Here is a 26,489-nt window from a genome sequence, read left to right as displayed (position 1 = left end):
CAGTTCCCTTGGTCCTTAGCTAACTCCTTCCATATGAAATTTAGAATAACTTTAGTATGTTCTATCAAAAATTCTATAAGATTGTCGTTAACAAACAAGTTCAGTAATGTGGCTGACTACAAGATCAATACAGAGAATTAATTGTATGCCTGTATACTGGCAATAACCAATCTGAAAATGAAATTAAGAAAATACTACCATAGGATCGGGAATAAATTTAAAACTGAAAATAAATTTAATAAAAGAAGTACAAAACTTGTTGACTAAAAACTACAAAAAAAAATTTGTTTCATAAATTAAGGAAAACAAGTAAATGGGAAGACATCCCGTATTCATGGACTGGAAGGCTAACATTGTTGAGATGATATTACTCCCCAAAGTGATTTTTACATGTTCATTGCAACCCCTATCAGAATCCTAACTGGCTTCAGCCTGGGTGGCTCTGTCGTTTGAGTATCCAACTCTTGATTTTAGCTCAGGTCACTATCCCAGGGATGTGGGGCCTGCATCAGGCTCCATGCTGAGTGTGGAGCCTGCTTAAGTCTCTCTGTCTCTCCTCCATTCCACTTCCCCAGTCACGTGTTCTTTCTCTCTCTCTTTAAAAAAAAAAAAATCCAGTTAGGCTTCTTTGTAGAAATTGACAAGTTGATCCTAAAATTCATATGGAATTCCATGGAAAGTTGAATACTCAAAATAATTTTGAAGAACAAAGTTGAAGGAATCATACTTTCTGATTTCAAAACATATCAAGCAGCAGTAACCAACAGATCCTAGCATAAAAATAGATATGTAGATCAACAGAATAGAGCTGAGAGGCCAGAAATAAGCTCATTATTATTATTAATTTTTGACGATGGTGGCAAGACTTTTCACTGGGGAAAAGATGGTCTTTCTAGAAAATGGTGCTAGAACAAGAGAATGACTGCATCAAAAGAATTAAATCAAACACGGACCATGAGATCGTGACCTGAGCTGAAGTCGGACACTTAACCGACTGAGCCACCCAGGCGCCCCATGGCAATGGGTTTTTAATGTGACACCAAAAGCATAAGCAAAGGAGTAAAAATTGATGTTTGACTTCATCAAAATTAAAGTATTATCAATTTCAAAAGTTATCAACAAAGTAAAATGACAATTCACAGGATGGAAAAAGATATTTGCAAATGATATATCTGACAAGACACTTGGGTCTAGAATATATAAAAAAACTCTTCTAACTCAATAAAGATTTTTCTAAGTGGGCAAAGCCTTTGAATAGATAAAAGATATACAAATGGCCAATAAACACCTGAAAGCCATGCTCAAAATTATTAGTCATCATCCAAATCACAATGAGGTACTACTTCACACGCATTGAGATGACTATAATAAAAAACACAGACAATAACAAGTGTTGGTGAAGATGTAGTAAGTTAGAACCCCCATGCATTCTGTACGGGGAATGTGATGCAGCCACTTTGAGGGAAATACAAACCAAAACCACACTGAGATACCACCTCACGCCAGAGTGGCTAAAATGAACAAATCAGGAGACTATAGATGCTGGCGAGGGTGTGGAGAAATGGAAACCCTCTTGTGCTGCTGGTGGGAATGCAAACTGGTGCAGCCGCTCTGGAAAACAGTGTGGAGGTTCCTCAAAAAATTAAAAATAGAGCTACCTTATGATCCAGCAATAGTACTGCTAAGAATTTACCCAAGGGATACAGGATTGCTGATGCATAGGGGCACTTTTACCCCAATGTTTATAGCAGCACTTTCAACAATAGCCAAATTATGGAAAGAGCCTAAATGTCCATCAACTGATGAATGGATAAAGAAATTGTAGTTTATATACGCAATGTAATACTACATGGCAATGAGAAAGAATGAAATGTGGTCTTTTGTAGCAACGTGGATGGAACTGGAGAGTGTGATGCTAAGTGAAATAAGTCATACAGAGAAAGACAGATACCATATGTTTCCACTCTTATGTGGATCCTGAGAAACTTAACAGAAGACTATGGGGGAGGGGAAGGGGGAAAAAAAAAAAACAGAGAGGGAGGGAACCAAACCACAAGAGGCTCTTAAAAACTGAAAATAACTGAGGGTTGATGGGGGGTGGGAGGGAAGGAAGGGTGGATGATGGGCATGGAGGAGGGCACCTGTTGGGAGGAGCACTGGGTGTTGTATGGAAACCAATCTGACAATCAATTTCATATTAATATAAACAAACAAACAAACAAACAAATAAAGTGATGCAGCCAGTTTGGAAAACAGATTGACTGCTCTTCAAAATGCAAAACATGATCCCCACATTCTAATCCTAGGTATGAACACAAGAGTAATGAAAACATATGTATACACAAAACTCGTAAATGAATGTTCATAGCAGCATTATTCATAATGGCCAAAAAGTGGAAAAAACTAATCAACGGATGAACAAACAAAATAAGGTATATCCATACGATGGACTATTATCAGGCGATAAAAAAATAAACTGAAACATTGATACATTTTGCAATATGGAAGCACCCTAAAAACATTATGCTAAGTGAAAGAAGCCAGTCACTAAAGACAGTGTATTATACAATTCCATTTATATGAAATATCCAGAATAGGAAAATCCATTGAAGCAGAAAGTTGATTGGTAACTGTGTAGGTGTGAAAAGCAGGAGAGAAATGAGAACAGCCTGCTAATAGATATGGGGTTTCTTTTTGGTGTGACGAAAATGTTCTAAAGTTGATTCTGGTGATGATTGCACAACTCTTAATATATTAAAAAAAAAACACTGAATTATATACTTTAAGCGGGTGGGTCATTAGTAGGTGAATTAACAAGGTCTTTTGTCTTGTTTTTAAGAATGTAGCTTCTTGAGGCACCTGGGTGGCTCAGCTGTTTTGAGCGTCCAACTGCAGCTCATGTCATGATCTCACGGTTCGTGGGTTCAAGCCCCGTGTCAGGCTCTGTGCTGACAGCTCAGAGTCTGGAGCCTGTTTCAGATTCTGTGTCTCCCTGTCTTTCTGCACCCCCCCTACCCCCGCTCCTGCCCTGTCTCTGTCTCTCTCTCAAAAATAAATAAACATTAAACAAAAAAATGTTGCAATGGTCTTGCAAAAATTCCCCCTTTCCTGAAGTAAATGGTATGTAAAATGGTTTAATTGCTATTTTCTAAGGTTGACGGATTCTTACATTATTGGCATAAATCTTATTTCATGATTTATGATTATGATTATGATTATTAAAGACTTACTTTTTTAGAGCATTTTTAGGTTCACAGCAAAATTGAGGGGAAGGTAGAGAGATTTCTCATATTCCCCTGCCTTTGCCCATGCATAGCACCCTCATTACCAGCGTCCCCCACCAGGGTTTACAAGTGATGAACCTACACTGACACATCATTATCTGCTAGAGTCTATAGTTCATATTAGGGCTCACTCTTTATGTCATGTATTCTACAGGTTTGAGAAAATGTATCTTATGACATGTAGCCATAATTATGGTGCCATACCCAGAGTGTTTTTATTGTCCCCCAGATCCTCTGTGCTCTATTTATTTCACTCTCCCCACCTCATCCCGGCAGCCACTGATCTTTTAACTGCTTCCATAGTTTGGCTTTTTCAGAATATCATATAGTTGGAAGCATACAGTATGTAGCTTTTCCAGATTGTCTTCCTTTCACTTAGTAATTAGCATTTAAAGTTCCTTCGTGTCTTTTCATGGCTTGATAGCTCATTTCTTTTTAGTGCTCAATAATATTCCAGTTGTCTGGTTGTACTGTCCATCCACCTACTGAAGGACATCTTGGTTGCCTCCAAGTTTTGGAAAAATTATGAATAAAGGTGCCATAAGCATCCCTGTGCAGGTTTTTGTGTGGACATAAGTACCAAGTAAGTATTTGACATAAGTATTTGAGTAAGTACCAAGGAGTGTGATGGCTAGATTGTAAGGTAAGAGTATGTTTCGTTCTGTCGAAACCACCAAAACATCTTCCAAAGTGGCTGTACTGCCTTGCATTCTTCCTCTCTCTGCCCTTCTTACTTTGGTGGTTACTCATAAATTGTCATACACATAATTAACATACTTTTCCTAGCAGACTTTAGACTGGAATCTCCCTCCTTCCACTGAATAAGAGTGGAATTTTAGGACTTTTCACTTCCTTTCCGCCCCCGCCCCCCATCTCCCAAAAGCTATTATTTTCCAAAATGGATCTTTCTAATCGTCATTAGCTATTATAGTCTTGTTATTATTTATATTGCTTGCATTTTAGTAACACTAATTATCATATCGCCACCAATCCTTAGATGCGCCACTGTGTTTTAATAGCCATGTGCCCACTTCTATCAAAGGCAGGGTTTGCTAGAGGGGCAGAGGGTGCAGGACATACCAAGAAAGGAACTTGGCTGCAGGAAGAAATAGGAAGTAAGTGAACAAACCATTTCATGTACCTCAGTTTTGTGTCCACCACAAGCTCATGATGGCCTAGAATTTGCAGTTTAAAAAAACAAAACAACCAAACCAAACAAACAAACAAAAAAACTTGTCAAAGGTTTGGATCTTCTATCATCCATTTTTGAAATTCTACTTTAAAAATTGATACATATCCATTTTCTGAAACCCTTTCTCCAAATCTACAACATCATTTTCTTTGATTCTCAAAGAACTGTAAGAACATAAGAAATTTTACATATACATGTAAGTGATATACTCACTTCCAACATCTGTTTCAAAGGTTTCATTTTTGTTCAAAAACTCATTGGCACCATACGATACTTTTAAATTACAGGAATAATTTTGTTTAGGTGAAAGGGGTTCCAAATAAGTTTCGGTCTTATTAGATGAAGAAAAGTTAGCTGAAAGAAATAAGTATCATGTATCAGTACATGTACAAATACAATAATCATATTTAACTCTCTCTTTAGATTTCATATCTGTAATAAATATCTATTAGATTGAAAACTTTAACAAATAGGAAATAAGTAAACGATACTAAAAACTACTATAATAATGCATGATTTTGCCACACTCAATTTTTTTTCCAGAGGAAAGCGCAAACTCAGTCCCCCACTACCACAAATTATGCATTCGAGTTACCCACATTTGAGGAAGACGCAGGGGTCAGTGCATCTGGAGTGCAATGGATAAAACTCACCCTGGGAAAACCACCTTCATGATCATGGTATCTCCCCTGCCAGATAAGTACACCACACTCGATTTTAAAGAAAATATTAAAAAGTCTAACTGAATTTGAGAGTGTCTCTAATTTCACTGATGGAATGAGTTCTCTGTTCAGAAACTAAGAATCCACCTGAGTTAGCCTTTGCCTAATAGATACTTTAAGTACACCATTACTTTATCATCATTTCATTATAAATCTGTTCTTGCTTTCCTCATACCGCTTGTATCGTAGCTATGAAGCTTCTTTACAACATGATGATTGCAATCAGTGCCACACTTCATCCTTTGTGTAGTGTGTGTGTGTGTGCGTGTGTGTGTCTGTTTGCCTTGCCAAATACGGCTTAGCAAATGGCTTTACATCAAGGGAGAGTTTCTACTTTAACAAATTCAAATAAAAAGAAAAAAAACATTAATTCATTAATTATTAAAAAGAACTGGTATCTCAATTACTTTCCCCCATATGAGCCCAAACCCATATTCCTAGAGGCACTGATTGTGTTTTTCCCACTTTTCTTTCGTGTAAATGTTCTTGAGATTGTCCATGAATTTTGTTAATGGAGGGTTGACCACATACATAAACTCTTGAGTCGCATGATCTTACGTTTGCTTTTCTTTTTATTCTAACAGTATGTGTGTCATATGTTTTCTATGGCACCCTTCCCTGATAACCTTTTCAACAATGCCTTGTGTATAACAGTTGCCAAGAAAATTCTTATAAATTAATTGACTTTTGCTATTTCAAAGATTATTTTGGGGGAAAGTATTTGTCTATTTTGTGAATTTGAGTGGTATAGACAATACAATGTTTTGACTCCATAAAACCATAGACCAAAAGGGGGTGAAGGAAGGTAGAGGAAGGGGAAGAGTGGGGGGTAGAGGAGAGAGAGAGGGAGAGAAAGAAGGAAGGAGAGCAAGAGGAAGGGAGGGAGGGAAGGAAGGAAGGAAGGAAGGAAGGAAGGAAGGAAGGAAGGAAAGAAAGAAAGAATAGATAATATCTAGAACAACTTTCTACCATAAAAATATTCCAATCAAAGCTATATTCTTACCACAATTAAGTACGTGTGTAATCTTTTCTTCATCACAAGTAAAGTTTTCCTTTTTTTCCAGTCTTAAACAAATAGAAATATTTGCTTTTGTTGGCTCTGTACAAGTTTTCAAATAGAAACTTTCAGGATCTGTCAAAAAGAAGATATAGAAACAGATGATTAATGATTCATAATGTGTGCCATATGTTCAATTAAAGTCTCTGAAACTATATTCGTGATATAGTCTTTGAGTGCATTTAGTTTTGAAAGTTTTGAAAAACTCCAATAACTCAGGGTTTAACATGCCTCAATTATATAGCTTATTCTTTTTTTAACATCACACATTTTGGAAAGCATTTAATTGGCAGCATTTTATTTAGAATTTATCTTACCTTTAAAAAATGGGACCCAAGCAAATTTCTAGATGAAATTGCATTTTTTTTGCACATTTTAAAACACTCACTTCATTTGTTCTTACTTATATCTTCAACTTTTTAATTTACTCTGTGATTTTTTTTATTAAATGATTATTAGAGTATGGTGGTCCTGTCCTGGAGAATATGTTTTTTAAATTGTCATTTTATGTTTCTAAATGATAATTTATTTCAGTAATATTTGGAGAAAATGAATGTTACATGACATTTTTCTGAAAATACCAAAACTTAGCCTACTTTTTAAACTTTTCATTCCAGTTAGTTAACGTACAGTGTAATATTAGTTTCAAGTGTATACTATAGTAGTTCAACACTTCCATACATCACCCTGTGCTCAACACAAGTGAAGTCCTTAATCCTTAACCACCTCTTCAACCCATCTCCCCATCCCCTTCCACTCTGCTAGCCTTTAGTTTGTTCTTTATCGCTAAGAGTCTGTTTCTTGTTCTCTCCCTCTCTCTCTCTTATTTTTCCCTTTGTTCAATTTGTTTCTCAAATTCCACATGTGAGTGAAGTCATATGGTATTTAACTGTTTCATTTCACTTTATACCCTCTAGCTGTATCCATGCCGTTGCAAATGACATATCTGATGAAGGGTTAGTATCCAAAATATATAGAGAACTTATACAAATCAACACCCCAAACACAAATAATCCAGTTTAAAAAGGGGCAGAACACTTTAACAGACATTTGTCCAAAGAAAACAGGCAGATGGCCAACAGACACATGAAAAGATGCTCATCATCACTTATCATCAGGGAAATGTGAATCAAAACTACAAGAGCTATCATCTCACACCATCAGAATGGCTAAAATCAACAACCCAAAAAACAACAGGTGTTGGTGGAGGAAAAGGACCCCTCACGCACTGTTGGTAGGGATGCAGACATTGTGGAAAACAGTATGACCCTTCCTCAAAAAGTTAATGATAAAACTACTTTATAATCCAGCAATCTCCCGGATCGATATTTCCCCAAACAGTACAAGAACATTAATTCAAAGGGATACATGCATCCCTATGTTTAAAGCAGAATTATTTGCAATAGCCAAGATACGGATGCAAACTTCAACCTATTTAAATGTGTTCTTGAATTATTATGTGATGTGAAAGAGTAGACAAATGTACACAGTTCCTGAATCCCTTTTCCAAAATGCATTTTGTTATATTCTTCGGTGTAGGGGGCTTGATACCCTTACCCCCTTCCCCTTCTCAGCAGTAGGTGAGCCGGCAGAAGTGGCTTGATCACCTTAACATGATTATAACTCTCTTTTTTTGTGTGTGAACGTAGTTTTGTTCTTTCCACAAACATCAAATCCTTGACTTTGGGGTTTACCCCAATATACTCCAGACACACTTGTATCTAGAAGAATAAATATGTGCACATCTATATTTAATGACTTGAACTAAGTACCGAGGGGGAAGAAAGCTTATAGGTAATCACTTATCCACAGTGGGATAAGTCGTACCTAATCTACTTGAAACACTCTGTAAAAGGAGTATAGGGAGGGAGTAAGGGGTAAAGAAGGCTTATGAACTCCTAATTTCACTGGGTTAGAAGAACAGAAGGTTCGCCCACTAGCGTCCAGCTGACATCTTTCCCCTCACCCCTGTTCATTTACCAGACAGATTCCTTCACCCACTAGAATGAAAAACACGTGGATTTGTATTCTTTTGTAAATATACAAATAGAAACCAATTTATACTTACCTGGTGGTACGTCCAATTCTATAATTTTATTTGGAAGATCACAAGAAGTATGACTGATAGTAACATTCTTATTTTCACATGCTGGTAGGTTAAGGATCTCATTCATTTTACATATGGCATTTTCACACTTCACATCATCGCTAACATTTAGTTTTGCTATAAATGAATTATTTCCATAGTCATAACGATATTTCACACTGATAACTTTATATTTCTCATCTGAAAGAAAATAAAAATGTGGATTCCCTTTTTAAAAATTTTTCAGAATAAGCTTACATCAAATGCAAGCGCTTTAACATAGATTTTCAAAAGTATCAAATATCTAACAAAATGTCCCCAGAAACATAAAAAAAAAAGAAGAAACACATCAGGTGTGTCCATGATTATTTTTTCAAAATTCCCTTTACATCGACTGCCTATCAAGAACCTCAGCTTTTAAGTTTATACTTGGATGATTAATAGATTAATGTCTTATCTCCCTAACTCGACTATATGTTCTATGACAGCAAAGGCCAGTGTATTTTGAACACCACCATAAACCCAAGTCATTACAGAAAACCTGTCATTAGCAGGGGCACACTTGCTTGAATTACTTGTTGAAATGATACACGAATGAAACATCTGATGAATTTCTTCTTGCTTTATCATTTCCCTTACTTCCTAAAATGCAGTTGTTGATTACCTGTTTCTCCAAATTTGTGGAACATTAATTCAGGGGCCACAGGCCTCATTATTCCTTTACTTAGGTAGAAATGTTGATAACGAACCCTCCTAAGTACCTCTCCTTAGCGCTATGTTGAATTCCCTTCTTTATTTAAAAAACATTGTTGAATGGTAAAAAATATCTTTTCAACAAATACTAATTTGTCCCTCACTTTCAATCCAATGAACATTATCAAGCCCTTATTATGTTTGAGACACTGTCCCAAGCACTAAGAATACAAACCATCGGCTTTTAGAAATGTAGAGTCTAATGTGGAGACCGACATAGACGGGTGGCTGCAGACGAGCAAACCCCTAAAATAAGAATGTGTACAAAATAATAAGGGAGGAAAGTAGGGAGAAATCTAGTCAGAGTGTAGGGATAGGAGAGGCTCTCAGAGGAGGTGGGTGACTCAGTTTGTATTTTGAAATATGAGCAGGACATAGAAAAATAGATGGTGGGAACGGGGGTGCTGGATGAGGATAGAGAGGAATTCTAAGTGGAGAGGAAGAGCAGGAGAAAACACGGACGCATGATGTAAACATTATGTGTTTAGGAAACTGTAAGTAGTTTCATATTAGTTAAGTGAAGAGCGTCAAGAGGCAATAACACAAGAGGAATATGATCATAAAAGACCATATTAATTAAGCAAACATATGAAGGCTGATCTTTACATTATAACGCATGGACAGCTACTGAAGGCAGAGACTTCGGTGGTGAGATTTAGCAATGTGCGGAGGGTTAAGCCCTGACCACGAATGACTACTTTCACTGGGAAGAGAGTAGGAAGGTGAGAAGAGGGTTGTACAAGCTGTTCTCAAACATCTGCTTTGAGCCAAACCCTGGCAAGACAGAAGGACAGAGAGACAGAGACAAAAACAGATTCTTTTACTTGATAAGCCTTGAAGACATTCTCCACATTTCACATTTATCGTTACAACGCATCCTTACCTCCTGCCACCCCAAAGCAAGTTTGGCATTTTCCACTTCACACACACTCAATCGGAAGTTAAGTGGCTTCACCAAAGTTGTTTAGCTAGCAATTATTAATTCTGGTGCTCAAAACTTATGTCTGAATATGACATCAAAGTTTCTTGCCTCTGAAGGACACAGGCTCTTAAGATTTGGAGCTAATCATTGCGGGGAAATGGAAGCCAGTGAGTCTAGCTTGTTAGTGGCTCCGGGAGGTTGGAATGAAGAAGCAGATAAGGAAAATGCTATTCTAAAGTGATATATGCTGCCTCCAAATTAACAAACTTACCACATGATTGCTTAGGTGTAGTAGGAACTGTAATAGAAACAAAAAGAGAGAAAGCAAATTATTAAAATTTCATTTACAACATCTCTGCTATCTGTGGTCATTTGGGGTGAGGAGGTTTGCAATGTTTTCAACTTCATAAATTGGAAAGTCTGTGAGTTAGTTTTAACATACAACACAAGGTTTTGTACAATGTACAACACAGTGCTTGGTATAATGCTTTAATCTCAAAACTTCAAATGTTATAAACTAATGAGCTAGTTCTGTAAGACATTTTCATGAGTTTAACCCAATAAACATTATGGTAATAATGATAATAATAATAATAATGTTGAGGTTTTTTCCAGCACACATTTGATTATGGCGTGGTGACTTGGCTAACCATTCATGTAAAGGTCCTCCTCCCCTTGATTACTCTCAAAATAGATTTATATCATTATAACCCCTAGAGAGTTCAGTTGACACGTTTGTTGAAAAAAAAAAAATCAGGGTTCCGGCAAGATGGCGGCGTAGGAGGACGCTGGGCTCACCGCACGTCCTGCTGATCACTTAGATTCCACCTACACTTGCCTAAATAACCCAGAAAACCGCCAGAGGATTAGCAGAACTGAGTCGCCGGAGCCAAACGCAGACGAGAGGCCCACGGAAGAGGGTAGGAAGGGCGGCGAGGCGGTGCGTGCTCCACGGACTGGCGGGAGGGAGCCGGGGCGGAGGGGCGGCTCGCCGGCCAAGCAGAGCCCCCGAGTCTGGCTGGCAAAAGCGGAGGGGCCTGACGGACTGTGTTCCCACAGCAAGCGCGACTTAGCGTCTGGGAGGACAGAAGTTAGCAGCTCTGCTCAGAAAGCGGGAAGGCTGGAGGACAAAGGGAGGGAGAGCTGCTGAGCCCCTGGACGACAGAGCTCAGTTTGGCGGGGAACAAAGGCGCTCGCCAGGGCCATCTCCCCCGCCCATCCCCCAGCCAAAATCCCAAAGGGAACCAGTTCCTGCCAGGGAACTTGCTCGCTCCGCGCAAACACCCAACTCTGTGCTTCTGCGGAGCCAAACCTCCGGCAGCGGATCTGACTCCCTCCCGCTGCCACAGGGCCCCTCCTGAAGTGGATCACCTAAGGAGAAGCGATCTAAGCCTGCCCCTCCTGCCCCTGTGCACCTTGCCTACCCACCCCAGCTAATACGCCAGATCCCCAGCATCACAAGCCTGGCAGTGTGCAAGTAGCCCAGATGGGCCACACCACCCCACAGTGAATCCCACCCCTAGGAGAGGGGAAGAGAAGGCACACACCAGTCTGACTGTGGCCCCAGCGGTGGGCTGGGGGCAGACATCAGGTCTGACTGCGGCCCCGCCCACCAACTCCAGTTATACACCACAGCACAGGGGAAGTGCCCTGCAGGTCCTCACCATGCCAGGGACTATCCAAAATGACCAAGCGGAAGAATTCCCCTCAGAAGAATCTCCAGGAAATAACAACAGCTAATGAGCTGATCAAAAAGGATTTAAATGATATAACAGAAAGTGAATTTAGAATAATAGTCATAAAATTAATCGCTGGTCTTGAAAACAGTATACAGGACAGCAGAGAATCTCTTGCTACAGAGATCAAGGGACTAAGGAACAGTCACGAGGAGCTGAAAAACGCTTTAAACGAAATGCATAACAAAATGGAAACCACCACAGCTCGGCTTGAAGAGGCAGAGGAGAGAATAGGTGAACTAGAAGATAAAGTTATGGAAAAAGAGGAAGCTGAGAAAAAGAGAGATAAAAAAATCCAGGAATATGAGGGGAAAATTAGAGAACTAAGTGATACACTAAAAAGAAATAATATACGCATAATTGGTATCCCAGAGGAGGAAGAGAGAGGGAAAGGTGCTGAAGGGGTACTTGAAGAAATAATAGCTGAGAACTTCCCTGAACTGGGGAAGGAAAAAGGCATTGAAATCCAAGAGGCAGGGAGAACTCCCTTCAGACGTAACTTGAATCGATCTTCTGCATGACATATCATAGTGAAACTGGCAAAATACAAGGATAAAGAGAAAATTCTGAAAGCAGCAAGGGGTAAACGTGCCCTCACATATAAAGGGAGACCTATAAGACTCGTGACTGATCTCTCTTTTGAAACCTGGCAGGCCAGAAAGAATTGGCACGAGATTTTCAGGGTGCTAGACAGAAAAAATATGCAGCCAAGAATCCTTTATCCAGCAAGTCTGTCATTTAGAATAGAAGGAGAGATAAAGGTCTTCCCAAACAAACAAAAACTGAAGGAATTTGTCACCACTAAACCAGCCCTACAAGAGATCCTAAGGGAGACCCTGTGAGACAAAGTCCCAGAGACATCACTACCAGCATAAAACATACAGACATCACAATGACTCTAAACCCGTATCTTTCTATAATAACACTGAATGTAAATGGATTAAATGCGCCAACCAAAAGACATAGGGTATCAGAATGGATAAAAAAACAAGACCCATCTATTTGCTGTCTACAAGAGACTCATTTTAGACCTGAGGACACCTTTAGATTGAGAGTGAGGGGATGGAGAACTATTTATCATGTGACTGGAAGCCAAAAGAAAGCTGGAGTAGCCATACTTATATCAGACAAACTAGACTTTAAATTAAAGGCTGTAACAAGAGATGAAGAAGGATATTATATAATAGTTACAGGGTCTATCCATCAGGAAGAGCTAACAATTATAAATGTCTATGCGCCGAATACCGGAGCCCCCAAATATATAAAACAATTACTCATAAACATAAGCAACCTTATTGATAAGAATGTGGTAATTGCAGGGGACTTTAACACCCCACTTACAGAATTGGATAGATCATCTAGGCACACGGTCAATAAAGAAACAAGGGCCCTGAATGAGACATTGGATCAGATGGACTTGACAGATATATTTAGAACTCTACATCCCAAAGCAACAGAATATACTTTCTTCTCGAGTGCACATGGAACATTCTCCAAGATAGATCATATACTGGGTCACAAAACAGCCCTTCATAAGTTTACAAGAATTGAAATTATACCATGCATACTTTCAGACCACAATGCTATGAAGCTTGAAATCAACCACAGAAAAAGGTCTGGAAAACGTCCAAAAGCATGGAGGTTAAAGAACACCCTATTAACGAATGAGTGGGTCAACCAGGCAATTAGAGAAGAAATTAAAAAATATATGGAAACAAATGAAAATGAAAATACAACAATCCAAACGCTTTGGGATGCAGCGAAGGCAGTCCTGAGAGGAAAATACATTGCAATCCAGGCCTATCTCAAGAAACAAGAAAAATCCCAAATACAAAATCTAACAGCACACCTAAAGGAACTAGAAGCAGAACAGCAAAGGCAGCCTAAACCCCGCAGAAGAAGAGAAATAATAAAGATCAGAGCAGAAATAAACAATATAGAATCTAAAAAAACTGTAGAGCAGATCAATGAAACCAAGAGTTGGTTTTTTGAAAAAATAAACAAAATTGACAAACCTCTAGCCAGGCTTCTCAAAAAGAAAAGGGAGATGACCCAAATAGATAAAATCATGAATGAAAATGGAATTATTACCACCAATCCCTCAGAGATACAAACAATTATCAGGGACTACTATGAAAAATTATATGCCAACAAATTGGACAACCTGGAAGAAATGGACAAATTCCTGAACACCCACACTCTTCCAAAACTCAATCAGGAGGAAATAGAAAGCTTGAACAGACCCATAACCAGTGAAGAAATTGAATCGGTTATCAAAAATCTCCCAACAAATAAGAGTCCAGGACCAGATGGCTTCCCAGGGGAGTTCTAGCAGACGTTTAAAGCAGAGATAATACCGATCCTTCTCAAGCTATTCCAAGAAATAGAAAGGGAAGGAAAACTTCCAGTCTCCTTCTATGAAGCCAGTATTACTTTGATTCCTAAACCAGACAGAGACCCAGTAAAAAAAGAGAACTACAGGCCAATATCCCTGATGAATATGGATGCAAAAATTCTCAATAAGATACTAGCAAATCGAATTCAACGGCATATAAAAAGAATTATTCACCATGATCAAGTGGGATTCATTCCTGGGATGCAGGGCTGGTTCAACATTCGCAAATCAATCAACGTGATACATCACATTAACAAAAAAAAGAGAAGAACCATATGATCCTGTCAATCGATGCAGAAAAGGCCTTTGACAAAATCCAGCACCCTTTCTTAATAAAAACCCTTGAGAAAGTCGGGATAGAAGGAACATACTTAAAGATCATAAAAGCCATTTATGAAAAGCCCACAGCTAACATCATCCTCAACGGGGAAAAACTGAGAGCTTTTTCCCTGAGATCAGGAACACGACAAGGATGCCCACTCTCACCGCTGCTGTTTAACATAGTGCTGGAAGTTCTAGCATCAGCAATCAGACAACAAAAGGAAATCAAAGGCATCAAAATTGGCAAAGATGAAGTCAAGCTTTCGCTTTTTGCAGATGACATGATATTATACGTGGAAAATCCGATAGACTCCACCAAAAGTCTGCTAGAACTGATACATGAATTCAGCAAAGTTGCAGGATACAAAATCAATGTACAGAAATCAGTTGCATTCTTATACACTAACAATGAAGCAACAGAAAGACAAATAAAGAAACTGATCCCATTCACAATTGCACCAAGAAGCATAAAATACCTAGGAATAAATCTAACCAAAGATGTAAAGGATCTGTATGCTGAAAACTATAGAAAGCTTATGAAGGAAATTGAAGAAGATTTAAAGAAATGGAAAGACATTCCCTGCTCATGGATTGGAAAATAAATATTGTCAAAATGTCAATACTACTCAAAGCTATCTACACATTCAATGCAATCCCAATCAAAATTACACCAGCATTCTTCTCGAAACTAGAACAAGCAATCCTAAAATTCATATGGAACCACAAAAGGCCCCGAATAGCCAAAGGAATTTTGAAGAAGAAGACCAAAGCAGGAGGCATCACAATCCCAGACTTTAGCCTCTACTACAAAGCTGTCATCATCAAGACAGCATGGTATTGGCACCAAAACAGACACATAGACCAATGGAATAGAATAGAAACCCCAGAACTAGACCCACAAACGTATGGCCAACTCATCTTTGACAAAGCAGGAAAGAACATCCAATGGAAAAAAGACAGCCTCTTTAACAAATGGTGCTGGGAGAACTGGGCAGCAACATGCAGAAGGTTGAAACTAGACCACTTTCTCACACCAGTCACAAAAATAAACTCAAAATGGATAAAGGACCTAAATGTGAGACAGGAAACCATCAAAACCTTAGAGGAGAAAGCAGGAAAAGACCTCTCTGACCTCAGCCGTAGCAATCTCTTACTCAACACATCCCCAAAGGCAAGGGAATTAAAAGCAAAAGTGAATTACTGGGACCTTATGAAGATAAAAAGCTTCTGCACAGCAAAGGAAACAACCAACAAAACTAAAAGGCAACCAACGGAATGGGAAAAGATATTTGCAAATGACATATCGGACAAAGGGCTAGTATCCAAAATCTATAAAGAGCTCACCAAACTCCACACCTGAAAAATAAATAACCCAGTGAAGAAATGGGCAGAAAACATGAATAGACCCTTCTCTAAAGAAGACATCCGGATGGCCAACAGGCACATGAAAAGATGTTCAGCGTCGCTCCTTATCAGGGAAATACAAATCAAAACCACACTCAGGTATCACCTCACGCCAGTCAGAGTGGCCAAAATGAACAAATCAGGAGACTATAGATGCTGGAGAGGATGTGGAGAAACGGGAACCCTCTTGCACTGTTGGTGGGAATGCAAATTGGTGCAGCCGCTCTGGAAAGCAGTGTGGAGGTTCCTCAGAAAATTAAAAATAGACCTACCCTATGACCCAGCAATAGCACTGCTAGGAATTTATCCAAGGGATACAGGAGTACTGATGCATAGGGCCACTTGTACCCCAATGTTCATAGCAGCACTCTCAACAATAGCCAAATTATGGAAAGAGCCTAAATGTCCATCAACTGATGAATGGATAAAGAAATTGTGGTTTATATACACAATGGAGTACTACGTGGCAATGAGAAAAAACGAAATATGGCCTTTTGTAGCAACATGGATGGAACTGGAGAGTGTGATGCTAAGTGAAATAAGCCATACAGAGAAAGACAGATACCATATGGTTTCACTCTTATGTGGATCCTGAGAAACTTAACAGGAACCCATGGGGGAGGGGAAGGAAAAAAAAAAAGAGGTTAGAGTGGGAGAGAGCCAAAGCATAAGAGACTGTTAAAAACTGAGAACAAACTGAGGGTTGATGGGGGGTGGGAGGGAGGGGAGGGTGGGTGATGGGTATTGAGGAGGGCACCTTTTGGGATGAGCACTGGGTGTTGTATGGAAACCAATTTGTCAATAAATTTCATATATAAAAAAAAAGGAATAAATGTTTATTAAACTAAAAAAAAAAAAAAGAAAAAAAAATCAGAAAATAGGCAAAGGCGGCTTCACTCTCTCGTTTAATTTGTGTAAGTTCTTTGCACCTATAGTGGATCCAGGGTAGTGAATGGCTCTTTCAACAAATTGAAACACATCGTGGGGGAAGCATATTTGTATTTAACTGAAGAATGGGTGGAAATGTGCCAAGAGATCTTGCCAATACGGTCTTTGAGTTGGAAGAATTTGGTTGAGGACCATGGGCTTGCCCGCTCTGCCACGGCCAGCCCACTGACTGCCACTGCCAAATACTGGGTCCGTTCAGATCTCTTGTCTTTGCTTGCATGGTCCATGCCACATGACTGGAGCTCTGCACTCAATCCTCTGCCATTCGCCACTTGGAACGGGGAGTCCCGTGGATAGACTTGTTCTTTTTCATGCTAATACCTAAGCCCACTCTTAGAGAAAGAAGTCATAGTATTTTTGATCGTTTTTCTATGCCTTTGCATAAAGCACACAATCCTTGGGTGATGTCATAATGATATGAAAAGATATCACAGTAACATTATGCCCTGATCTCACCAGCTATTGCACAGCTAAAATATGTGGGTTTTTTTTATTTTTTTAACATTTATTTATTTTTGAGACAGAGAGAGACAGAGCATGAACAGGGGAGGGGCAAAGAGAGAGGGAGACACAGAATCTGAAACAGGCTCCAGGCTCTGAGCTGTCAGCACAGAGCCCGACGCGGGGCTCGAACTCACAGACCGTGAGATCATGACCTGAGCCGAAGTCAGACGCTTAACCGACTGAGCCACCCAGGCATCCCTAAAATATGTGTTTTAAGACTAACTGCCATTCCACAGTCCCCATCATTCGAATACTCAATTGAACTTCTCAAAAAAAGGGCCCCCCGAGAGAGCAAATGGAAGACCCTTCTACGAGCACATCCCAGGTACATGGTAGTAGTATGACTGCATGGCTGAGGGTAAGATTGTCACCTGTTGCGGAAGCAGTCATAATGCTTGTTGCAGGTGACGTGGATGTAAGACTCTGATCTGCAAGGAAATGAACAGAGAATAAAAGTTAGTGAGTTTGTCATAATGAAGGGCAAGGGAAAAACTCTTTAGCAACGATACTTTCTTTCTCTCCTAACTGAATCACTGGACTTGACACTTGCTCCTTGTCAAAACAGGAAAGTGAGCCAAAACCTTATCTACCTACCAATGGCCCTTTAAGATAACCAATAGTTCCAATAATTAGAGCTTGACATTCAGTAAGTTGAGAGAAAATGTTCTTTCTTTGGTGTAATTCTTACCTGATGTGCAATCTTCCTCAAACTACTCCTTTCTCCTTCAATAACTTCCTTATTTTAATTACTAATAAGGATCCCACTTATTCTTTTTAAATACTCACTGCTTCCCAGGCATTTTACATATTTGGTCCTCACATCCATCCCCTAAAATGAATATTACAATATCTATTTTTACAGAAGGGAAAAGCATCACACAAAAACTATTAGTAGCTTGTGCTAAAGTCAGCCAGAAAGTTAACCGGACTGGATTGGACCCCAGAGCTATATCCTGAACTTTCATGATATGAATAACAAAACGAAGCACGCCCAGAAACAAAGCTTACTGGCAAGTTTATTTTGGCTCATTTGATATCAGTATGTGAAACGTCGCTGCAAATAATATTTGGTATGAAATACGTAAAAGAACTGCATTCGAGTCTCAAATTTCCAGTTCATTACCCACAACTCAAAACCCCTAGAGCACCGCGGGCACACCTGAGGAGTTATCTTTGGTGGTGATGCTGGAGATGAGTGAGGGTAGGGCAGCAGAGCTGCTGAGTGCGGGGCTGAGGGTCGCTACTGGTGTGAAAGCTGTGTCTGCAGGGAAGGTGCTGGGTGGAATCGTCTCTCCTGGAAAACCTGCAATCAGAAAGGCCATCATCACGGTCATCCGTTTTCGCCACAGAAGGGCAATGGCCAGACATTCAGCGTAAACAGAGCATCGAGGCTTAGGCCAAGCAACGATTGAGCACGTAGCTGTCTGTGTTCTGCAAAACTGAATGAAAACCAGCCAGGCCTGCAGAAGTTTCACATCGTGCAACTTAACGCCTAGGCAGCTTTGTAATCAGAGCACCACTTGTAAAATATTTGGCACCTGAGGAGACAACTGGTTTGCACAAGCCAGGGAGGCCAAGCTTTCCAACCAAGGGCCTTAGGTGATGGCAAAAATGCACCCGAGTGACAGAATGGGGTGCTGGCTTGCGGAGCTCTGGGTGGCAAAGGGTGTGTGAAGGTTGGAAGAAGAGGAAGCACAACGTGCCATGTGCTGGAAACCTTGCCTGGGGGGCACCTCCCTGGGGAGGCCTTTCTGGGTGCAGATGCCTAGCTCTAATTTTCTTACATGAACGGGCTTCTGCCTTTGCAGCTGCTGAGCTCAGGGTGTTTTCCTTTCCAGGTGGAGGTTACAATTCTACTTTCACTATGTTGATTGCCCTCGCCAGGAAAAAATCAAATTGGTTTAGAACCAAAGAACTTCTGCATCATCCAGACACCATTTCCTTATTTTCCAAGCAAACCTAAGCAAATACGTATAGAATTAGGTGTCGTAGCTGAAGAAACTGCACAACATATTTGGTTAGGACTTGTTGCCAAGCTTCAAAGCACCCAAGGCATGCTACATCTTCCTGCAGACATCACACCCAGAATTCCGACACAAGCAATCAGTATGTATTCACTGGATGCCTACTAGGGGACTGGCACTCCGGTAGTTGTCGCGGCAAAAACAAAGCACATGCTAACCAGCCTTTATTTGAGCTTGTTTGGTTATTTCCCTGTCATGGTCCCTGGGGTCATCAGTTCAATGATACAAGATTAGTCTTGCATTTGTAAGATTCTCAGGGTTTCGGAAGAATGAAACAGGCATGCACATTCTGGAAACGGTTTCAGGACAAGCATGCAGGCATCGTCCAATTACAAACCGAGCACAGTCCGTAACTTCACATCTACAGCCATTAGCAATGAAAAGGCATCTTCCAAAAATTTGAGTTTAGGTTCTCAGCTCAGTCTTCAAAAGCCACTACCTCCCCTGCATGTAAGTAAACCATAGAGTAGAATGAATAACATAAATATCAGTTCTGCAGTTCTGGATCCCCAGAGAAGGTCTCCAACACAACACAGAGAAGGGTAGGAAGGTTTAATTTTTCTTCTTAAAAAAAAATAGACTCAGAAATGACCCTCTGCTGAGCTTGAAAAATCAGTGGGTTTGGGGCTCCTGGGTGGCTCAGTTGGTTAATAGTCCAACTTCAGCTCAGGTTGTGCTCTCGGGGTTCCTGAGTTCAGCCCAAGGTAAGGCTCTGTGCTGACAGCTCAGAGCCTGGAGCCTGGATTCTGGTCTCCCTCTCTGTCTCTGCTCCTCCCCCACCTCAAATAAAATTTAAAAACATTATTTTTTTTTTTTAAATCAGCGGGTTTGTCTTTCTCCTTCTTCCACATTCTTTCCTTCTCTTTCACAGGCTTGTTCTCTTTGCCTCCCCTAAGAGTCCCTTGTCCTCATGCTGTTCTAAAGCCCCTGCTTTTACAATTTTCATCAGGTTAATGAATCCTAATCAGTTTTTAATTAGTGGAATTAGCCACCGTGAGAGGAAGAATTTCTTCATAAGGACACATAGAGTGGTTTTTGCAACAACCAGCCCCTACAGGCCAGCCCTCTTCAGTTATATTACAGCTCCTTCTCATCCATAACTTCTGAATCTGTCGCTTTGCTAAAAGTTCCAGATTGTCTTACTGTAGTTCTCGTGAGCTGGAGTGGGCAGAACAAGGCAGGGAAGGGAGGGCAACTCTTTCCCAGGTCACTTTAAGTTTGTGCGTTGCCTGTAATGATTTTTGTGCCAACGGAAGACTTTTAATACCTCGGAATTATTCTATTTGATATGTTGGACTTCCATATTTGATTCATGTTCCAAGAAAGGCCACTTTAGTGCCTGCTCCATGGGCTTTCCCATTTATATCTTTTTATTTTCAGGCATTGAAGCCATCACATTTTTATATATGTCTGTGTGGATTTTTGTCTTTCAGGATAAAAAAAAAAGTCAACATGAAGTGACTTAAACCCTGATTTGGAAAGATAAGGGAGGGGGTATTTTGCTTTGTTTTATATACATACAGAGATGCTAAGCTGAATCTTAATGTTTGGATGGGGAAAATGAAGCATCTATTTCCTTTTTCCTATTCTTTTAAAAAAACAAACTGTGGTTACAATTTCTTAGTGGCTTTCACTGAAAATGGAAGTCATCTACTCTTCAGGATTTTGTTTATTGGTTGGAAGTCTATTGGTAACATTTCATACATACTATTCTTTATTATTAGCAAAAGTTTTCACTGTGCAGTGGGTCTTGCCCCAATATGAAGAACGTATAGAACACCCTGAGTAACCATTTATTCCGGAACAGGTTTTTCCTTTATTCTGCGAAGTCTCATTCTTTATTATTTCATCTGTACTAGAAGGACCTTAGGTAGGTGTCCTCATAAACTAAGGATAAACAGGAAAGTATGAAATACCGAATTCACCAACTAGCGAGTGCTATACTTTTAACAAGTGGTTGGATTCCCTGACACCACTCTTAACCACAGGCAGCTGTCAGGCTCTCTCCACAGTTGCATAAATCTAAAAGCCCGGCAAACCTGATGTGTCATTCTTCCCCGGAGCAGGGGTGAGTGCGGGAGGGGTAGCAGTGCTGCTAGGTGTCTGCGTGTCAGATCCGGCAGAGGGCGCCTGCGAGTCTGCGTGCGTGGGGAAGGTAGGCGGCTGTGTAACTCCTAGGGTAAGAAAGTGAAATCGTTTCAGTATTTCCCTACTGCAGATGAAACATTTAAATACTAGGACGTTATCAGCATCTTTGTTTACCAAACCGTGAAATGACCCAATCTATTAAAATGTGTGTCTGCCTCTATTTAAGTTCGCCTGGCAGGAAGGTGGCACCAGAGTTCTTCATTTACATATTCCCAGAGGCTTCCTGGGGTCCTGTTGAAGTCATAGATGACTCAGGTTTCCAGGTGGCTTTTTTTTTTTTTTAACCTCCAAGTCTCTGTGAGCTTTTTGGATTCTCCTTCAACTTTACAAACTGAAAGTTGGGGTGTTTCTTCGTAGGCAGAATCAGTAAAGAATCCCTCAGTATACAATCCCTCAGTATGCAAATCGTAAAAAAAAAAAAAAAGAAAAAATAGAAAAATGGACAAGACATATAACAGACATCTAATATACGCAATGGCTAAAGAGTGTATGCAAAAGTGCTCATCACTATGAAATTTTTTGATGTTAAAATAAAATATCTTAACTCTCATACTGGCAGAGTTTTGAAAGATTAATAATATCTAGTATTGGAAAAGATGTGGGGAAACAGTTGCTCACACACCCACATTCTCTCAGAGAATCACATGTCTAGAGTCTGGAGGATATACCGCCATGGATAAAATGGTATGGTATCTTTAAGGATCAGGATTTGGGAAAATAGTATTTTCAATGTGTAAGTGTGTAAATACATATATATATATATATATATATATATATATATATATGCATAAAGTATGTACTTTATATATACTTCTATATTGATATTTTGCAACTGCATAAAATATTTTTGTAAAAATAATCTCACATAATTAAGTTTAATGTTATGCAAACAGATGCTTATTATAATGATTTTTGAACAATTTTGAAAACGCTTGAAAATATTATACTGTTAGAAGCATGGATTAAGGGATTTTTTTTTACCTATGTATATCGGTAAGCAGGAAAATTGGATTGTATTCCACAATACGAATCAATTGCGAACATAAATTAAATAACACATACGATTTTATCCCAGTAGAGAATTGAAATATCACCGGAGAGCAAAGGTATTTTGTAGGGAGATCAAATGTCTTATTTTATTTGAAAGTGTAAGAAACCTTCCAAGCTAATTTCACCATCAGGTTAGTATTTTACTATTATTCATCCTTATTTCCAGTCTTTTCCATTTTAAACATTTTCTCTTCACATTTTGCTTCATAGAGAATATTATATATGTGTGTGTGTTTGTGTACATGAAGCTAAATGTGAAAACTTTAAAATAGAAAACTGTGTGACATCACTCAGTCAGTACAAATGTTTACCCTGGAATGTTCTACCTAACCATTAACACCCTCATCCTCACATTCTTTTTGTTAAAATTTTGGGCAATGAATTCAAATGCCTGCAATGTTTAGATAGATCCTAGCCATTACTCTGCTAAGGTGGAAGGAGAAAATGGAGGAAAGATTGAATTTACAGTTCTGTAATCAACATAAGGAGGCATTTATCATTTAATTAACTGCTTATTATGGCCAATAAACTTCATCAATATGGTATTCAAAACACGACAATGTACCCCTCCACCAAATTTCTGAGACAGTGTTGAACATACTTGTTTTTCAAACTAAGATTAATGGCACTGTGAAGCAAATAGCTTAGTCTCTAATGTCTATAAACCTGTTTGCCTCAGAAAATGACAACATAGCACATTATTTCAGAAAAGGCATGAACAACCCTCATGATGGTGGATTTATGTGCCAAATACACTGGCAGACCTAACATCAAATATAGAATGAGCAAACCACAGATTTATTGGGATTCTGAAAAGCATCAGTGGTCTTCACTGGTAAAAAAATACCTCCCACATCACTGTTATGAATGTGGCCACATTCCCTTCAATTCTGCCCTAAGACCCACAACCTTGATTAATTTTTTTAATGCCAATATCCCTGGAGGAAATTCAAACAGCAAAGCTGGATTATTGATCCTCGGTGTGGTTTTTCAAAAATAAATCGTTTATCTCCAGTAATTTCTGGTATTGAGATTGTGGAGTTCAACAAAGAAAAATCCTACTTTGGAATTACAGCCAGGGAGGGCAAGACTGACAAAGCGCTGAAATACTGAGTTCTGACCCGGCTGGCACTGCAGAAAACCCAAGTGAGCAGAACAGTGGCGATGACACAGCACATGCAGTTCAGTGGCTACTGGAGAAACTCCCCTCCCCCTCCCCATCAGCCTTACTTGCTGGGGCTTCCCTCCCTCCCTGTCCATCAGCTCCTCAACAACTTGCCTTCACTACTTTGGTCAGTCAAAATTGCATGAACGCCTGGATGTTCTACACTTTACATGCTTGAATAAAACCACATTTGTAGAAACTGCACACGTATTTTAAAGAAAAACAGTTCTGATAACTTTCAGATTCAAAAAGGAAGACAAGTTCTCCTAAACTCATTTCAGTTAATTAACACCTCTGTGCCGACCTGTCACATTAAGAGTATTAGCATTATCCAAAGAGTTCAGGAAGTCTTCAGTTGAAGGATTGTCTGGACTAAGAGTAGGCGTGGTCTCTGAGGAGTTATATTCTCTTTCAGAGATGCTTGTAAGTGAGAATGCAGTGGTGCGGGCAGGTAAGGGGTCGCTTGGAGCCAGAACACTGGGCTTTTCTGTTGAGTTCAGTCCTATTGTATTCATGGGAGATGGAAAAAGGAAAACAAAATAAATACATGAATCATATCCTGCAACATATACTCATCTGAGTTAACTAACTCCCCAGTCCATTACAGTGTGTATATAAATATATATACATATATGTGTGTAAATGCACACACAACATACAGAGATGATATACGGCGTGTGGTAGTATGTATATTTTACCAAATACATATACATATATACACATAGATAGATAGATAGATAGATAGATAGATGCATAAAGAGGTATATAGACTTAGATATAGTGGCTAAAGATATAAATGGGGAAATAAAATTGAAAGCAGCTATTCCCTGCCTTCTTCCCTTTGAATTGCTGGTTTCTTAACTGTCCAAAGCAGTTGGGTTCAGAAGGACGGAGCACACACATAAAGAAAATCAATTAACAGAAATCATAAAAAAAAAAGAAAAGAAAAGAAAAGAAAAAGACTTATCAATGAGCACTAGAGAAAGATAAAGTTTAAAAGGGATTATTAAGAGGACTAGTGTTTCTAGGAAAACAAAAAATGAAAAATAAAAGTTCCAGGTACACACTGATTTTTTTTTACAATTTTATTTTTAAGTGATCTCTGTACCCAACGTGAGTGAGGCTTGAACTTACAACCCTGAGATCAAGAGTTGCAGGCTTTACTGACTGAGCCAACCAGGCACCCCTGCACTGATTACTTTTTAGCAAATCAAAAACAAAGCAAAAATTGGACAAAAGACAGGGAAACAAAATTCTCAAACAGATACACAATGCCCAAGTCTACAAAATGGTTTCAACTTTGTGATAATATAAGAAACACAATTTGAGATATTGCAACAACATTTTCCATGGTTTCAATTCACTTCAGAAGAAAAAATAACAGTGTGACAAGTAGTGCTGAATTAGGGAACCCGTAGTTGATAGAGGCGTACAACTGATAAAAGCTTCTGCAGGGCACATTAGCACTGTGTATTAAAGGCCTTTAAATTTTTTGTGTTCTCTTACTCAGAAGGTGTATTTCTTTATAGAAGAATGGGGAGAAATACACCAAAATTGTTAAAAAAAATAATAAACCAACACATTGTGATCTCTGGATATTGAGGTTATAAAGATGTGGGGGTTTTTTTCCTGGATTTTCTATGTTTAACATATATTCATTTCTACGAATAGTCAAATGTTATGTTTTTCAGTGTTTAACTAACAACAACAACAAATGATAGCACACAAGTACTTTAACAATTCAGTTCAACAAGAGTAAGTAAGACAAAATGGGAGGAGAACGAGAATGGGAGAAACTGGAAAAGATTAGAAGTGATAAGATTTAAGAACTGAAATTAAAAGATTACTGAATGGGGAATTAAGAAAATGGAAGTAGAAAGGGCACAGAGAAGTCCTAGCTTCATTCATTATTGTTGAAAGTAAAATGAAATCAGCGTTTACTAAATACAAATAAAATACATCCAAGCCTTATTGAACTGCCCCAATGACAAGCACATAAAATAATGTAGAACTCTTCTGTGGTTACTGAAATCCAAAGTAATTTCAGTACATTTGTTACAGTTGTTATTTTCCAACAAAAATTTTCAGTCTCTAGAATTTCATAACCTAATAACACACAAAGCAACATATTTACTAACAAACCTCTACCCGAGATACACGTCAACATATCTAGCAAAGTGATAGGCAAGTCACCCCTTCCTGTCTTCAGTGTAAAATCCTAAATCCTACTTGACTTATTCTCTCACCTGCTCTTTGTTGAATAAAAGAAGGGACAAGGGTGGAGGCAAAGACAGGAAGAAGAAAGACAGGGACAGAGATTGAGAAGATGAAAGGGAGAGGGGGAGGGAGCTTAAAATTATGTGCAATAACATTAATATACTTCCATCATTATAGACGTGAACAATTATTAGTTTGTTGTTTTTAGGTTAACCTATCTTTGGTTTTGGCAGGATTCCAATGATCCCCTGTGCTCTGAGAGAAATGTGACGTTTTCCCTTTATCACCCACTCCCACTTATCTTTTAGATTTGAATTACAAAAAGACTAGAAGGAAAACCACTCCAAATACCTTGCATAATAGTGTTATGCTTTGTTGAAGAGTAGCATTCCTAAAGATTATATATCATCAAGTAAATTCAGTCCAAGGTCTATGAAAAAACGGTATTCAGAAAACTACCCTCCTACCTAGAAGCCTTAACATTCTTGCACACATCTTAAGCTCACTGCACATCCCCTGGTTCAATAAATAAGACTTTAATTCAGGATGAGAAAAAATGCT

At 39.1% G+C, this 26,489-nt stretch overlaps 1 protein-coding gene and 1 non-coding gene across 6 annotated transcripts in view; both read right to left on the bottom strand.

Moving 5' to 3' along the window:
- The window catches only part of PTPRC (protein tyrosine phosphatase receptor type C), a 130,708-nt gene that overhangs the window by 45,905 nt on the left and 58,314 nt on the right, over positions 1 to 26,489 (bottom strand). For 2 of the 5 annotated variants that reach the window (XM_019821942.2, XM_019821944.2), the window contains exons 4-11: positions 24,016 to 24,213; positions 21,388 to 21,522; positions 18,484 to 18,627; positions 17,696 to 17,752; positions 10,288 to 10,314; positions 8,324 to 8,542; positions 6,202 to 6,330; positions 4,690 to 4,830 (exon numbers count right to left, since the gene is read on the bottom strand). In XM_019821942.2, the coding sequence (XP_019677501.2) occupies positions 4,690 to 4,830; positions 6,202 to 6,330; positions 8,324 to 8,542; positions 10,288 to 10,314; positions 17,696 to 17,752; positions 18,484 to 18,627; positions 21,388 to 21,522; positions 24,016 to 24,213 (1,050 nt within the window). The remainder of the gene's footprint in view (positions 1 to 4,689; positions 4,831 to 6,201; positions 6,331 to 8,323; positions 8,543 to 10,287; positions 10,315 to 17,695; positions 17,753 to 18,483; positions 18,628 to 21,387; positions 21,523 to 24,015; positions 24,214 to 26,489) is intronic. The other 3 variants (XM_019821945.2, XM_006942841.4, XM_011290957.3) reach the window with 3 other exon arrangements.
- LOC111558464 lies at positions 5,017 to 5,180 on the bottom strand. Its single transcript, XR_002739372.2, has one exon. It is a non-coding gene; the product is annotated as a U1 spliceosomal RNA (small nuclear RNA).

The sequence above is a fragment of the Felis catus genome, chromosome F1, assembly GCF_018350175.1.
Source record: "Felis catus isolate Fca126 chromosome F1, F.catus_Fca126_mat1.0, whole genome shotgun sequence".
Lineage (NCBI taxonomy): Eukaryota > Metazoa > Chordata > Mammalia > Carnivora > Felidae > Felis > Felis catus.
The sequence above is the reverse complement of the archived record's forward strand: the minus strand, read 5'-3'. Positions and strand labels throughout refer to the sequence as shown.